Source organism: Salvia hispanica, chromosome 2 (genome assembly GCF_029641045.1).
Source record: "Salvia hispanica isolate PSC_SH4W2 chromosome 2, Shi_PSC_v1, whole genome shotgun sequence".
Classification (NCBI taxonomy): Eukaryota; Viridiplantae; Streptophyta; class Magnoliopsida; order Lamiales; family Lamiaceae; genus Salvia; species Salvia hispanica.
Genome location: NC_142693.1, coordinates 34,447,883 through 34,466,465, shown reverse-complemented (window position 1 = coordinate 34,466,465; position 18,583 = coordinate 34,447,883). Strand labels below are relative to the sequence as shown.

The 18,583-nt window shown below is 33.6% G+C and overlaps 1 protein-coding gene across 1 annotated transcript; it reads right to left on the bottom strand.

The window, feature by feature from the left end:
- Window positions 1-333: 333 nt before the first annotated feature.
- LOC148932250 (uncharacterized) lies at window positions 334-1,313 on the bottom strand. The gene is made up of 2 exons (XM_089065044.1): window positions 1,287-1,313; window positions 334-1,209 (listed from the first exon to the last, which is right to left on the bottom strand). Exons 1-2 carry the CDS (start codon window positions 1,311-1,313, stop codon window positions 334-336), a joined length of 903 nt encoding a protein of 300 aa, XP_088921170.1.
- Between the last annotated feature and the right edge of the window lie 17,270 nt (window positions 1,314-18,583).

Sequence of the window (18,583 nt, the reverse complement as noted above, 5' to 3'; positions counted from 1 at the left end):
CTGGTTGGGGTGGTGATGCTGGTTTCTTCCTAACCAGTTCGGCTGTGTATCTTGGGTTGGGGGTCCATTATAGAAATTCTGAGCAGAGTTAGGCTGGTTAGAGTTTCACTCTTCCCATTTAAAGTTCGGGTGTTCTTTCCAAGGTGCATCCTTCTGCCTTCCAGGATTCGAGCTCCTATTTGAATTCCAAAGCCCAGTCGTATTTCGATAGTGATCCTCTTGGGCAGTTACTGTGGTGGCCCTGATTGGAGGAGCTTGCGGTTTATTATTCTCAATTGCCGACAAAAGTGCCCTCTCGAGCTTGTCAATCCGATTCTCCAACTGATCATCATTTCACACCGCTGCAGCATTCGCCATACCTCTCCTGGGCAGGGGAGCACGTGGATCGTCATAGGCCCTTTTCGCGTAGAGAAGTCTTTCCATAATTCTCTTGGCCTTACTAACTCGTAGTTTGGAAAAACTTCCTCCACTCGATGAGTTCACTAAGTCCTTGCTCTCTTCATTCATCCCCTCATAGAAAATCGAGTAAATTTCTATTTCCAACATGTGGTGGTTTGGACATGCCTCCAACAGACCCATGTATCTTGACCAATACTGATTCAAGGTCTCATCATAACCTTGTGTAGTTCCTCGGATTTCCTCCCTGAGTGCTCTTGTCTTGGCCGCTGGGAAGAACTGATCCAAAAACATCATCTTGAAGTCAGACCAGGTTCTGATAGAATTTGGTGGCAGCCTCATGAACCAAGTATTCGCCTCCCCTTTAAGAGCAAGGGGAAGGGCCTTCAGCCTATAGTCATCCTCGCTTGATCCCGATGGCCGCTTCTGTGTCTTGCAGATCTTGCAAAATTCATGTAAAAACTCATAAGGGTTGTCACAACACCTCCCCAAGAACACAGGCAGGACGGCCATAATGTGGGGCTTCACGTAGACTGCTTCTTTTCCTAGGGTCGTGACGATGGCTTGCAGTGGTTCACCAATTAAGTGGACATACAGTGAGCCAATCTCAGGATCATCTTCCTGGTCGTCAGCCATGTTGGCTTTCTCCTCTTCAGATGTGGATAATGAATCCGGATTACTCTTGATGGTTGTGTCGCAATCTTCCTCACTGCTCGTATCCAAGTCAACGGGCAAGGCAGTGGTTAATTCTGAATGAGCGGTAACTGGATTTACCCCTTCTCTCCTTAGCCAGTTGGACTCAGTGTCTTTAAACTGCGGAACACAAAAAATAAAAAAAAAAGTTTATTTACAATATTTACACCAAAATTCTTAACAAAAGCACATGATACGCCATCCATCCCCGGCAGCAGCGCCATTTGACAGGACGAGGTTTTATATTAGGGCGGCGACTCTGAGTGTGTGCGTGTCAAATGGCCAGGAGGGTGCCTAGACCTAGCTGTGTCGTTGGGTCTGTGCCTAAAACCTCTTGTCAACAAAAATACCTAAACCCACTTCTACTGGCTAGTATAGTGGAGTAAGGGTCGATCCCACAGAGATGGATGTAGGCGAAGTGAAATTGCAAAGACATTTTGGAAGGGTTGGTTAGCTACCACGCTTTTGGGGTTGAGTTCTACCTAGGCGTAAAATTAAAATGAGACTCTACCTATACTGACCAGTAAGTAACTAAATGCTTAATGCTGTTGGATGTGTACGTGAATGTGAAAGTTGGACACCTAGTTATGCATATGAGAAGCTACTAGACGAAACTTACTAAAAATGGCTAGACAAAAGGTAAAGGGAATCAAAGGACATGCTGGCAGACTGGCTGTTGGGTTTGCAGAAAAGCTGAAAAAAGTGCAAGTACAAAAGCAAAAAGTAAGAAAAGCAACATATCTTTGACTGTGACATTTTCTTCTTCACCAAGCTAAACTAACCAGATCTAACAAACTCTATTGATGAATGCTCAAGCTCAAAAATTCGTAAATGCAATATTTAACTTGAAATTAAGAACGAAAGCAAGAAAAACTGAAATTTACGCATACTGGTCAACAGGACAGGGTGACAGAAACAAGCAGAAACGAATTCCATGCATTTTTTAGAAACTTAACCATATTAAAACTTGTAAACATTAAGGAAAAACTAGATCTAACAAACTAGGCAGATTCAAGCACTTAAACAACAGAAATCAACATAAAACTATCAGATCTAGCTAACTAGAGAGATTTAAAGCAATAACAAAGCTAAAACTCAAATCAAACCATAAAAACATAACTTCATTCAAACGTTCAAACCAAAAGATGCTTCAAACAGATTAACTACCGAAATCCGAGCCAAATGCAAGTAAAACAAGTTCTTAACCTAAGAAAGCATTAAAAGAAAGCATGTAAATGGCTGATAGCTTCTTCTGAAACTGGAACTGGACTACGGCGGCTGGAATGATTCAGGCATGATGACTCCCCGCCGGCTGGTGGCCGGAATCTTCATGGCAGGCTGCTGGATTTAGAGAGTGGAACTTAGAGCTAATGGAGCTATTCTCCCACAAAGTGTTCTCAAAGTGATGATAAAAGTGATAAAATGATTAGTCAAAAGTGATTCCTCCTTATGTTCAACTCCTATTTATAGGGTGGCTTGCCCTAATTTCTAGTGCTGCCTCTTCATGCGATATGACAATTTTGCCCCTCTTTTGTAGTTGATTGTTCCAAGCAAGTCCTTCCTTCTTGTGTCCAGTTCTGTAGCATCTATCCTGGCCAGTTTGCACCTTTTCTGCCCATAATTGTCGGTTCGTACTTTTTTTTGCTCATACTGGCCAGTTGCACACCATTTGCTGCTTTTTCACGCCAATTCCTTCTGATCCTTTCCTCCTGATTTAGTACCTCAACCTGCACACTTTAGCAACTATTTTGCAGATATTATTTAATAAAGCACGTCATACTGACCAGTAACCAAGGCTTAGAACGAGACTCATCACAGTGGGTATACTCGAAAGAATGTTTTGAGTATAAGTGGGAGATTGTTAGGTTTGGTATACTGAAAAGCATGTTTCGAGCAAGTTTCGCCCGAATAGAATCTTGCTTGTATACGTAAAACTCTACAATCCACTTTTAACCCGATTCAGTATTATTCGAGCAGTCTCGCACGAATAGAATCACTATTAGTATTACATTGTGTTTGCTTGTGCATTTATAAGATGTTTTACAAACATTTAAATGCATAAGAAGGAAACAAAGTCTAAGTCTTTTGCTTAGTAGACCGGTTGTGGGCGTCGTCCACTTTAAGGTAACACGGTCAGATCTATGCAATGCTTTGCAAAAGAAAAAGAAGAATTTCACAACCTAGATAGGCTTTGGCTACCTATCGTGAAAGGTTGCAATGTCAGTCCGCATATTTCTAAGCCTTAATGAAATAAGATGACATTGGTGTGGTATAGCACTGAACGGATCTAACAGCAAGACGTGTCTTTATGCTATCTACTGAAAGACTAGGTCTGGATAAAATACTATTTCTTAATCAACATATGTTAGCATTGAGCATACGGTATTGATTATGCACTACTTTGACTTATCAAATGGTGCGGGTTTTTCGCAACCCAATAATCCTGATATATTGGGTAGTGGTGATTAATATCTAGCGGTGCTAGGATTGCTATTATGTTGAATCGTGCGCGAGGTGAGTCTCGTTTGATAATGTCCTCAAGAGGAGCTCGAACAAGGTTTTATTATTCGAAAAACTGGCCAGTTGGAGTTTTATTACTCTATGAATAATAAATAAATGTTTCTTGCTAAGTCCACTCTTGGAATTAATAAGATATTAATTAATTAAGTCCATAGCAGACATTAATTAATTAATGGACATTTATATCTTAAGCGCGGGAAATAAATAATAAACAAAGTGGAAACCCGGATTACTTGTAATTTCGGATTTGGATGAGGAGAGTTCAATATTACTTCTGTAGTGGCTGCTCGTAATATTCCAATATAAGCTTGTATTAAATTGTGGGTTCAATTTAATTAGTAAAAACCTAATTGGGGGAGCCCATATCCAAAACCTTCCATAGATCCATGTCTGGGCCCAAAAGGAACTTAATATAAATAGGAGAATAAAGGAGGCAGAAATCATACTTTTTAATAGCAAAAATTTCGTATCCCTCTACCTAGAGGAGTTCTAATTTCTCTCCTAATTGAAGAAGGATTTCTTCTGTCTTCTTTATTCGAGTCCTAGTATTTTGATAAGATCAGCCCACCCTGATATCGAGATACAGTTCGGGAACCAGAGAGAAGATCCGTGGTCTAGTATCGAAGATCATCACGTGGAGAAGGCGCGAGCAACCGACGATTCTTTGGAGAATCAAATCGGTAACTCTAAACCGTAGAAATCATGTTTAGGATTTATTTTCTATGAGCATGAATTATTTGCGTTCTAGCATGCAATTATATGTTTAACATTTGAATTGATTAATCGCATAATCAGTCAAATAGATCCTACGTCTGATTTATTTGTTTTGTACAAGTCTTCCGCTGTGCAAGGGGCACCAAACCCCAGCACTATTTTCATTGTGAGGCATGCCAAGATGCTTTGTTCTTGTACTCCGCTACCATATTCTCCACATCAATCGGTCTTGTCTTTTTTGCCTCCGTATACAGATGTGAGGCAAGTCTTGACACACACCTGAAGGCCCTATTGTTGTTGTTATACAACATTGCTGTACAATATTTGGCTCGATGAAGCTGCAGAGGCTTTGATTGTTTGTTTGTCAGATCACACTTCCAGTCAGTGACCTTCATGCCCATATAAGTCTCCATATGACGCATTGCATACAGGCCACAATCTGTAGTATCTTCTTTAGCAGTCCATGTCATTTCTAGAATCTTCACATTTGCTTTTTGGAGCATGCGACCGTAGCTAGCACAACCATATGTCTCCAGAGTGTAGACAAAGAAATCTATCTGCAATTTATAAAATAAGAATTGTCAAGCTGATGAGATTTGCATATTTATATAATGTATATTGCAGAATAACATATATAGCCTTGCTTGCTTAACAACCTATAGACTTGGTCGCCATATCTATCCCCAACATCAGCTTCTTCTGATCTAACATTATCTATCACGCAGATTGTTGCTTTCAAGAAATCAAAACAAACCACATAGTAGTGGTCGTTTGTATATATAGGGAAAAAAACCTTTTGCATAACAATGAGCATATTTAATTGCATTCCACCAAGAAACATATTGTAGTTCAATGTATTGATAGTTTATTACCAGACTGTAATTTTCCCATTTGAAGTTTTGGATATACTTGAGCTCATCAATGATTCTTTCATGAAAGACCTCCTTTGTCTGATCAGTCTTTGGGTCCACAACTGTACCACTCTCCAGCTAAAGAAAATAAGAATTATGACAACCATATGAGAAGTCTAATATGCATTAAGTGTTTGAGACATACGGAGGGGAAAGTAGACAAAAACAATTTGTTGGGTGATGTACGGGACTTGAAATTCTCATTCAAATTTAAGTAACAACTCCACCCATCTATGACTGCAACATGGATCCTTGCATATGGCAGCACTGACATTAGTTGAGTATGAGTAATTTTGAAGTTGCTGATGTTGAATACAATCAGCTACCTGTTACAAAATGTAGGATGTTATCATTCTATACAATTATTGAATAAACACTTGGTATTAAAAATAATTTCATATGAAACATACGTGGCATTGATTTCAGTACTCATCATCCAAAAATACAGTTCCCTCTCATCCCCTATCAGTTTGTTTGACAACGTAACTGCACGCACAACATTACTTTATTTTTTGACTTGTCACGGGTGGAGATTATTTTTTGTCCCTGTTGGAAATTACAACAAACAATATTACAATTATTAAACTTAAGAATGTATAGTATAATTTGGCAAGATGCATTATATTCCTGTTCCTCCTTTTCCTTGGAAGGATCATTCATATTCGATGCAGCACTAGCCTTTTGCGTGTCCTTTGAAGCTGCAGGTTCCACTCCTTGTGTAGGCTTCGAAGGTTCTTCACAGAAATTTTACAATAGCCACAAACACAAATGTATTATAATGTGAAATATATAATATAGTAATCTGCAAAAATTCAAATTGTGTTATGCAATGTATATCATACCTCTGCAGGAGCTGATGTACTATCATTTTTATCCTTTGAAGGCTCATTCATTCCAGTAGCTGCAGCTGGGCTCGATGAGCACGTAGCCTGTGAAGACTCCTTTCTTGCTTCAGTTGCATCACCCATCTTCTCATTTCCACGACTTTGATCTGCAGCAGGTGATTTCTCACCTCTCGACTGGCCACCTTGTGCTTGCACATTCTGCATATCCATAAAACCATCATTACGAACAATCTCCAATTGCAAAAGTGTAGTGAAATTTCAAATACAATATAAATAAACCACATATTGTTATCAATAAGAAAAACTTACTTGACTGTCATCATCATCACACAGATTCCAATTAGGCATATAATTTTCCAATTCAATTTTTTTATCTAGAGCACTCATCATTTTTTCGATTGCTGCCAGCCAGTCAGGATTCTGCAGATACTCGTCATCCAAATTTTGAGCAAGTGTTTCAACTTGATCTTTTGTTTTCATCCATCTCTTCTCTCTCTTTCCATTAGTCAGCATTATCAACCCCGCTGCAGATGCTACCTTAAAACTATTCATTTCACGTATGTGCTCTGGTGGTGTATGTAACGTAGCAGCAAAATTGAATATTCCATCAGCCAAAAGATTTCCAGCACGATAGACATCAGTAGTAAATTTCCTTGCTTCTCTTTCCTCGTTGTGTTGCTGCTTTGTTTCTGCTGAAGTTGAAGGACCAGCCATATCATTCAACTCATCCAAGATTTGTTGCTATTGCGCTCGGATTAATGCTTTGTCATCATCAACAAATTGTTGTGGCATTCGGTCATCATAGTAACCCAGCCCAAATCCACCAGCATTGATCTCTAGGGCTTCTCTTGCTTTTAACGCCTCCAACTCCCACATGTTAATTGATGGGAAACGTCGTTCAACTGTTCTTCTTCCTACTATTATCCTGTCCGCATAACATCCGTGACATACAGAAGCAAAAAAAACTTTAGTATATGCATTTTTTTAAAAAAATTGTAAGAAAGTTACACTTACCATAAGGAAAACTATTGGACCAGTGTAGTATCTGCTAGAGGAGTTCAGCCATCTGTTATGCACATCTAATAGAACAGTGATGACGTATTCACACCAATTGTATTCATGGATGATTGACAAATCATCCAAGATATGTAGGATCTTTGGAATAACAGGTCCATCTGCTGGGGTCTCTATAAAACAGTATTCCATGAGTACCAAGAACAGTCTCTTGAATTGGTCACCACCATCTAGCTCATTCAACATCAAGATAGCAATGTCATCAACATATATATTTTTCCTTGGTTTTTAAGAGACTTTGCAACGGCTTCCATCTAAGACAAATCATGCTTCCTATGTTTCCGTTCAATACGATGTCTTCCTTTAGGAAGGCCAAGCGTCAGATGCACATCAACTTCGTCGATGTGCCTACATTCTGTCCCTGACCCACTTATAGGTAACCCACAAGCAACGGGATTGAAGTATGATGCAACCCAGAATCCCAGTTTTGGAGGTATGAAATTTAACTTGAAATTCAGAAGTGCCCCAAACCCCAAGTCAATTATATCCCTTTTTTGCTTTCCAATTAGATACTCCATGGTATTTCCAAATATTTCTGGCTTTAATCTGAATAGCAGGGCATTCACACCCTTGTTTAATCTTATCAAAACTACCAAAAAAAAAAAAAAAATTATTTCAATACTACATTATTATAAATGATGGACTGCAATATAGAACAAGCAATACTGCAAGATGATGATGCATTATTCTAAATGTTGCACTGCAATGTATAACAAGCAATACAACAATATATAACATTCAATACAACAATATAGCATGCAAAACAGGAAGATGATGCATTATCCTAAATGGTGCACTGCAATCTATAACAAACAAGACTGCATTATTTTAAATGTTGCACTGCAATGTATAACAAGCAACACAACAATATATAACATTCAATACAGCAAAATAGCATGCAAAACAACAAGATGATGCATTATCCTAAATGGTGCACTGCAATCTATAACAAACAATAATTGCTATAACTAATATCACTTGAAACAGAATTCAAAATTAGCAAAAGTTCATTTAATCTATACATTAATGCTTAGATTTTGAACACTGTTATCTATTCTGAATAGATTAAATGATACCTCTGACAAATTTATATAAACATAAAATATCACTTTTACACTTTCAATAAATATATATTTAAATATCCCCACAATTAACATGCAAAACTGCAAGATGATGATGCATTATTCTAAATTGAGCAATGCAATATATAACAAACAAGACTGCATTATTATAAATGACCCACTGCAATATATAACAAGTAATACTGCAAGATTTATCATAATACCTTCTCCTCTGGGTCCTCTTACTTCTTCATTTGTGTTTATTCCCGTGCTTGTTTCAGCTTCTGGTTCCTCCTCATTCATATTTTCATCTTCAGTTGTATCTCTTCTATATTCTTCTTCATCTACTTGTGACCTTGTTCTTGTTCTTGCCATTTTAATGTGTTTTTACACTGTATTAAATCAATAATATCAATCAAATATTGTCACCAAATGAATCAAGCAACATCCAAATCATCCACAAAATGAATCATGCAGTAACATAACCCCTTTTATACATTAGTACAAGCAAATCACCAACTAAGCAAATCACCAAATCAGCAATTCACTTCGAGTACAACAATACTTAATCCAATAGACAAAAAATCACAATAGTCCGTCACAATGTGTCAAAAACCCCTCATACATGGAGCAAATAGCTATAAAATTTCGAAAATCACCAAAAACAGAGTAAAACCTCATATCCAAACATTAAACAAGGCATCAATTGAATGAATAATACACATACATAAATCTGCATTCACAACAAAGTAACATTCTGGAAACCTATTTCGTTTAACCCTAAACGGAATCCAATTAACATACCTTGTGAACTGTTTTCACCGTTTACTAGTTCTAGGCATTCGAAATTCCAGAAATCAGCCCTAAATCACGCGATTCACGGTGTAGTCGTGGCTGGAAACTGAAGTTACACAGTGTAGAGGCGGAGGCGGCGGGATTTATAGGCGGAGCCGACGGGATTTAGAGTTGGAGGCGGTGGGATCTAGAGGTGGAGACGGCGGGATAAGATTTTGGAGAATCGGAGATTTTGGAGAGTCGGGGAGAGAGAGAGAAGAGTCAGGGAGAGAGAGAGAGAGAGGCGAATTTGGAGAATGACGGTATTTTTGGGGGTAACCCTAATTTGAATCGGTTTGAAATGACTAAGATGCCCCCGACAGCAATTAGGTATACACTAGACAACAATCTCAATTCTATTCACGAAATTAAATCTTGAGCGTTGGATTTCCGGATCTAAGGGTGGATATTGGTGGTATGATGTTATTTTAACTATAGTGGCACCCTAGTGCACCCCTATATATATATATATATGTGTGTGTGTGTGTGTGTGTGTGTGTGTGTGTGTGTGTGTGTGTGTGTGTGTGTGTGTGTGTGTGTGTGTGTGTGTGTGTGTGTGTGTGTGTGTGTTAAAATGACAACCCCTCTTAAAGTGACACCGTGACACCACTTATACAGCAATATTATAAACGCTACACAGCAATATTACAAACACTACACAGCAATCTATAGATTGTTGTATAGTGTGTCGGATATTGCTGGACAAGAAAAATTGCTGGATAAAGACAACAAATTGCTAGCCGTCTTTTTCAATTTTTTATTTTATTTTTTTATCACGTGGCAGCTTATTATTCGTCCACGTGTACAAATGATTGGCTAGGAATGGTGGTATGGTGTTATTTTAAGGGATGGTAGCACCCTAACATGCCCCATATACTATATCTCTGGAAATAACATGTGTTACATCGGAAATCCAACACACAAATCTAAACTATCTTATTTATATAGTCACCGTTTACCACAAAAAGAATATTCAAAATGAAAATCATGTTTGTTTTATTTATGATGATGGCGATGATTGTCTCGATTAAGGGTGAAACTAAAGAGGAATGTTATGCTCGATATTCTAAAATTTGCAAAGGATCAAGCGTATGCATGGTTGGGTGTGTAGATATGGGACATTATTTCAATAAACCCGCTGCCTCCGCCGCCAAATCTTGGTCGTCGTTCTCCGCCGTCGCTGATAAGTTACATGTTGCCGATCCACCACAATAGATGCATGGAACATCATATATATGTAGAAGTGAATATTTGGTGAACTCATACCTGTTCGAGAAATTATTATTATCTTGTTTTACAGATGAAAGGTTGGATCTTTGTATAATTATTTTCATGCCACATAAAAATTAAAAGTCTATTTACCAATTAATATTTGAGTTAAATAAGAAAATAGGATAATTAGTCAACTTTGAAATTTAGTCACATTTTCTTATAATGATAGTAGTGACCATAAGAGTGTCCACTTTGACATGCCTAACCCAAAACATGCATTATTTTGCATATTATCATATTATATTGTCATTATATATTAAATTTTCATTTTTACTACAGAGATATTAAGTATGTCATAGAGAATATATTTATTGTTTTGACGACTCAATACAGTCGAATATATGGATAGTTTTGATTTACGAAAATAATTAAAATGGATGTGTGTTTATTATTTTATTATATAAATTAGTATATATATATATATATATATATGGATGTGTTAAAATGACAACCCATCTTAAAATAATATCATACCACCATTCCTAGCCAATCATTTGTACACGTGGATGAATAATCAGTTGCCATGTGGCAATCATAAAAAATTCGCAAAGGTAAATTTACGCGAACTGCAACATCCAATACTCTAGACTGCAATATCCAATACTCTAGACTGCAAGGTGAAGTGGCCTGCAATATCCAATACGCTAGACTGCAATCTATAGATTGTTGTAGATTGTTGTCTAGCGTTTATACTATTGCAGTCTAGCGTGATGTCACAGTGTCATTTTAACAGTGTTGTCATTTTAACGCACCCCTGTAGTATATAGTTTAGATTTGTATTATTTTACGTCTCATTTTCTTCTAAAATAGTCATGGGATGTTGACTTTATACATATGGACATGTAGCAATTAATCATCACCGAAAATTTCATATTACCATTATTGTAAATTTGTAATTTTCCTAACCTCTTTGGTAGGTATTAAATATACAATTTTCTTCTCATATTTTTTTCAAGAATAGACATGAATTTATTATTGCAATTGACCATCACCGAGAAAATAGACATGCAATATTGACTATAAAAAGTATCGACATGTACCAATGTAATGGCACTTGTGGAGTTGAGATTGAGGCAGTTAATTAGCTTAGAATTATTGTTGCATTTCATACAAAGGTTGGTGTAGATTCTTGCATTTTTCGTTATGGCATCATCATTCACATCATCTTATCCTGGCATTAATTTGTTATCTTTTTTCTTTTGTAGAGATGCAAGCACTTTGAAATCGGTGGAGATAAGAAGGACAAGGGAACATCTTTGTGATTTTGGTCTAGAAAATTTTGCTTAGCTGCTCTAGCTAAAGTTTAGATTAAATATGAGAAATGGTTCTGAGTTTTGTTTTTCTACAAATGAATTATGTTTTCACAATGCAACAAATGGATTAAGTTTTACTACTCCAAGCTATGCATTTTTTCATTGGCTTGATCTATTTTTTGTGAAATTTATTTCGAAATTGTTTGTTGTCGGATAAATTTGAATTACAGTTTGTTTGCATTTAGGCAATCGTCTATTTGATTAAATTTTTTGAATATAATTTGGAAATGTGCTCTCGAAGATGGTTATTTTGCTAGATTTACATGGAGGCTGAAATCAGTATTATATGAAATATATATTCACAGATTTTGACCGATTTGGAGTCTCTGTTATAACTTGCATATTTTGTCATCTTGAATTATTTTAGATTTTTGAGATATCTCTCATGCATGTAATCTATGAAGTGAGAACATTGTGATGGTCATGTTCTAATTTTTCCTAACGGAACATGATGTAATAATAGAAATCATAACGAGTAAATTTGATCCACCAGGTTTAACATGATTGATCCGTAATTGAGTGTGGAAATCAGACCTGAGGGGTTCAGAAGACTGAAACCTCTTTTTCAACAAACCGTTTTGTGACAAAATCAACTCCACTATAAGTCAGTTACAACTAAAAAATGGCTAAGTTTTTACACAATAAATATTACTACTACTATACATTTTTGCTAAATATAAACAAATAAAAGAGATTACTCGATAAAAGTTATTAGTGCAAAATATGAGGACCCAATTATCGCACAATCACATATGTTCAAGGACACCATTTTTCTAAAAAGCATGGCTGAGAATAGTGACAAACATATACTATAACTGAACACAAAACCCCAATCTCTAGATCTTGACACAAAACAACTAACACTCAACGACCGCACATGAATTGCGAAGGACTCTAAAACGGTAAACGCTCTCAGACACTCACAAATAAACTACATCTCAAGCTCCTTCAGCTCGTCATACTAGAACTAGAGGTTTCAGTCATGATTTATCTTCGCTACACAACCAAAATATCAAACCTCCTAAGAGCTTCTCCCTCACACCATCACATAGAGAAACGATGTGAAAAAGACAATAATAGTTGAACCGGAATAAGAGAAACATCCTTAAGACTTTTCAAATCCTCAGGCCGAAGGCAAAAGGTGCAGACCTTTATCGTGTCAAGCATTCGACTTGGGGAGGCCAAAGATAAAAAAAAATGGTAAGTAGGTAATGGAATTGGGCCAAGTATTATGGCCACAAAAATTTGTACTATCATAATTAAAAAAATGTGACTAAATTCAAATTGATTAATATCTTATTTTCTTTATTTAACTCGAATATTAATTGGTAAATGGACTTTTAATTTTTATGTGATATGAAAATAATTATTCAAAGATCCAACCTTTCATCTGTAAAACAAGATAATAATAATAATAATAATAATAATAATAATAATAATAATAATAATAATAATAATAATAATAATAATAATAATAATAATAATAATAATAATAATAATAATAATAATAATAATAATAATAATTTCTCAAACAAATACAACTTCACCAAGCATTCACTTCTACATTATTAATTATTAAGAAGTTGTATGTTGAATATATGCATATCTATTGTTGTGGATCGGCAACATGTAACTCATCAGCAACGACGGTAGAGAACGACGACCGAGATTTGGCGGCGGGCGGGGCATGAGGTTTGTGGTAACAATTTTCTATATCTATACACCCACCCATGCATACGATTGATTTTTTGCAAATTCCATCGCATCGATCATAACATTCCTCAAGATATTCACCCTTAATTGAGACAATCATCGCCATCATCACAAATAAAACAAACACAATTTTCATTTTAAATATTCTTTTTTTGGGAAAAGATGAATATGTAAATAAGATAGTATAAATTTGTGCGTTGGATTTCTGATATAACACATATCATATCTGGCTATATATATAGTTGACACACAAATATTTGACTTTAGTAACTGTGTTATTTTAATTAATTGGAGTATAGCTTTCCTCTCATTTTCCGAAAATAGACATGGAATGGTGACTTTAATAAATATCGACATGTAGCAATAAATAATTGAAGGGGGAAAATAATATATCTATCAATCTATCTATACATATATAAAAAACGAGTTTTGACATCATTTTAAATATTTAAAAAAATTGGGTAAAATTTTGAATATTTATTAGTTATGGATCTTTTGAATATTTGTAGATAAATATATTGGAGTATCATTGATAATAAATGTATTGGAGTATAATTGATAATAAATATTTTCAGTTATAAGTAATTGCCATTGGGTTAAATATTTGAGCTCCTTAATGATGACAAATAGTATAACATAATTCAAATATGTTCACCGAGCAGTTATGTAATTAATGGAATTACAAATTAGTGATATTATACAATCAATGGCATTATAAATTCAGAGCCGTTTCATTTAATTTTGAAACCCCCACATGAATTTATGACTCTGTCTCTATTGATTGTTGCAGGAGAACTCAAAATTTATCTAATGTTTACCATTAATTTAGGGTTATTTCCAGTAACTCTTTCCAGTAAGGGTAATGCTATGCAGCCATAATGTGGCCAGCCACACAATGGCATTTTTGTAAATAATTGTAATAGTTAATGTAATAAAATAATAGTAATAGTTAATGCTAAGTTGATTTTACACAATAGCCCTTTTCCACTATTTCGATAAATATTAGTAGTAGTAATGACAAATATATACACCATTCTCTCTCTTATTTCCAAGAAAATTAATGATAAGTCTTAATTTATCTTCCATACTTTAAAACAAATATATATGGATATATTAGAAATAAATCATATTGTACGCTTGATATATTTTATGCTAAGTTAAATAAGATTAACTAATCTTGTACACAAAGTTACTCCTAGCTATTCTATTTTGTTAGCCATTTTTCATGAATATGCAATGATATAATATTGTATTGCATATCATAAAACTACTTAATATTATAATTGTATCAAATAATCGAAAGTTTAATTTCATTTATATATGTCACATATTAATATTATAAATAATTGGTATATTTAAGATACTACTAGAATATTCCCACGATATATTATGTAAAATATATAATATTATTACGTTACAAAAACTGCTCGAATATATATAACCATCATTATTGCCAAAATAACTATCATATGACATAATACAATTATATACCAATAACTAAACTTGATAATAATAATAATAATAATAATAATAATAATAATAATAATAATAATAATAATAATAACTTATATAGATAACATGTAAACTTATATGCAACACATCTAAAGGTCATGGTACTAATAGGGTGAGTTTGGCCATAAATCCGTAATGATATATTAGTAGCATTATATTATTATTAAGTTTATTAATTTCATACGTATACTATTATTTTTATATTTTTTTAGTAGGTATTATTATTATTATATATCATACCTTATTTGAATATTATGATATTACTTTCTATTGTTAGTTAACATTTTTATATGGTTACATTCTCAATTATTTTGATAAAACTAAGATTAATAAAAAATTACCATTAAATACAAAATCAAAATTAAATATTCAATCGAATGAAGTTTTTTAGTTTCATAAACCAATGGAGCATCTCAAATGGTAGATTTAATCTAAAAATTTAGAATGTTATTATAAAATTGTAATTTTAATATGAACATAAATATTTTATTTCAATGAATCTTGTAGTTTTATTAAACTGAATATTTAATTTAATCATAATATATAAATATACATTGAAATAAAAAAATGAATAAAATAGAAACAAATATGATCCACGAATAGTCAAGGGCATAGATATGATAACTATGAACAATTTTCATGATGTTGGTGTAAATGGCCTATGGATAATAGTAAGACGTGGCATTGTAATATTAAACAATTGATGGCTACTATTAATTTTTTATATTATTAAACAGACATAGATTTAAAATTTAATTTATCAATTTTCTTTATAATTTTCACAAATAAGTTGTGACTACGTGGCATTACTTTTCCTTAGTAGTGAGTAAGTAGGCTGTGATATAGTAACACTAAGGTTAAATATACAATATATTTAAAATTAGTTATAAAATTTAAAATTTCGAAAATAATTAAATTTGAATTATTTTGACAAATTATTAATGTTGTATTATAGTATGTGTTTTGGTTAACATTAAATTATTTCACTATAATTGAACAGAAAATTAATATGTAGTCTAACTAAAATTGAATTATTTTTATATCAATATATAGTTATATTTACATGTATTTTATTCACTAGTTACTTTAATAATGGGATAAGTTATAGTACAAACTAAATTGGTTTAAATTAAACAAGTGAAGCTAAACATAAATAATCACTAATAATAGAAATTGAAATATCAGGAGTATATTTATTAATACTTTAAAATTAATCATACAGTACATATTAAATAATCTGAATAAGTAATTTTTAATACCTTATTTTGAATTATTAAAATATGTACGTGTTTGATTACAAATAAATGCATGTTTGATTACTAAATAATTTTATAATAATTAAAGATTAGTATAGTTGAAATTGATCAAAATTATTAAATTGCGTAACTAAAGTATATAGTTCAGTGTTTTTTAAATGTAGGCATTGGAATATAATTAGGAAAAATAATTTTTTTCATCGTGCCTTTGGATTTATTGGTTTTCCAATGAAGTCAAGAATGAAGAATGGAATTTGAAGTCCAAATTGTCGTATTATTGATTGAATACAAATATACGAACGCTACTTATTTAAGTTACAAATATAATATAGTCTACTACTACATATAACTATTACTAATATATAAGGGTATATTAGTCTTTAAAAAATTGTTACTCTCTAGATACATAAATTTCAACAATTGAGCATTAATTACACAGAATTTTAATAATTTTTTAATATTATGGCTGGCCATAATGTGGCCATTTAGCACTACTCTTCCAGTAAATACATGAACTATCAAAAAAAAATTATTTTTTCCCAAAACTTTATTTTTTGAATATAAATGAATGAACTTTACACTTTTCTAGTTTTTCCCCAAAACTCAAAATTAAAACTGACGTGGCAAATTAGAATTGATGTGGCAATCCACTTTGATTATGTATGTTTATAATTTTAAAAATAAAATATCATGTCATCATATTCCTCATGTGTCTAGGGGTGTCGAAACGATAGTGGGTATCGGGTAATTTTCCACCCGACCCGATACCCGGCGGGTATTGGATACCCGCTACCCGATGGAAACGGGTAACGGGTCGGGATCGGGTATTCAAATTTGGGATTTGCGGGTATCGGGTATACCCGATACCCGACAATTACCCGATTGTTTATAATTATATTAGCATTTTGTAATCATTTAAAATTTAAATATGCACTCACACCATTATTTTTTTTTTCATTTTCCCTTTTTTATCAGAGTTAAGTTTGTTTAACTTTTAAAATCTTTTAATTACAATAACACTTATACACATTCAGTAACATACTAACATAATTTTCAGAATCTTCATTTACATATGTTATATATTCAGGAACATACTTACATGCTTAGACTTTGGATATACATATATTGTGTGTGTATATATACATATGCGAATGATTGATAACTCATGTTTGGACTTTGGATGTTTTATTTGTTTTTGAATGAATTCATCTAAATCAAGGATACTTACGGATGATGGCTAGCAAGTGAGCATATTATAGCAATAATTAGCTTCGAAACATCTTGAGCATGTTATGGCAGTATATTATGGAATAAAATATACAAATAACAACAATAATAAGATTTAAAAAAAAAAAACAAAAAAAAAGAGGTCGGGTCGGGTACCCGCGGTGTCGGGTGCGGGATACCCGACTCGGGTATCGGATAATACCCGACACAGTGCGGGACGGGTATCGGGACTACCTTTGGAGCCGAAATCGGGTGCGGGTACCCGACTTGTCGGGTGCAGGTACCCGCGGGTACCCGTTTTGACACCCCAACATGTGTCTCTTCCCTTTCTCTTCTCTTTCTCTTTCGGGGGAGGATCCGGTGCTGTGGCACCCCATGTTGTGCCATGAAACGCATAAGTTTTGTAATGAAACGGCAGCAATCATTTAATTCAATTCATCCTACAACCCCACCCCCCATACCCCCACTACAACCACCCTATCCCTACCCCACGTTTTCTATTAATCTCCCACCGTAAATTGATAAAAAATTCTTTTAATCTCCACTTAACAGTTAACATTATTCTTTTAATCATTTGGAAGGAAACTTGGTTGAACTATTTCTTTTAATTCATTTATTTTTTTAGGTAACAAATTCTATTGAGAATTCTTCTTATATTATAATATTTTTAGTTATATTTAGTTACACTAATATTTCGTATTTATTAATTCTTTTGTAAATTGACTATTTATTGATTGAGTTTCAATAACATGCATTTGATTTAAAAGTAACTTTTTAGCTAGCTATTTTAATTTTCTCATTTTGATAATTTAAGGTGGTTTTTACTAAATAAACAAATAAAAAGTATACCATAATAAAAGAATAAAAATATTAAGGAAAAGAAGTAAATTTCTGTTAAACCACAACATACACTTTTTTGTTTTCTTTTAATATTTTTTATGGAACATCTTTTATATTTTTAATAACAAAATCTAATTTAAATATCAAAATGATTTATAATTAAAAATATATAGAAAAAAAATATATTTAACCTAATGTATAATAAAGAAATCTTAATAAAGAATTAAAGAATTTAGTAGTACACACCTTTAAGTATATATCCAAACAAAATTTAATGTAAATGAATTAAAAGAAAACGTGGATTAGGGATGGGGATTGTAGTGGGGGTATGAGGGGTGGGGTGGTAGGATGAATTGAATTAAAAGATTGCTGCCGTTTCATTACAAAACTTATGCGTTTCAT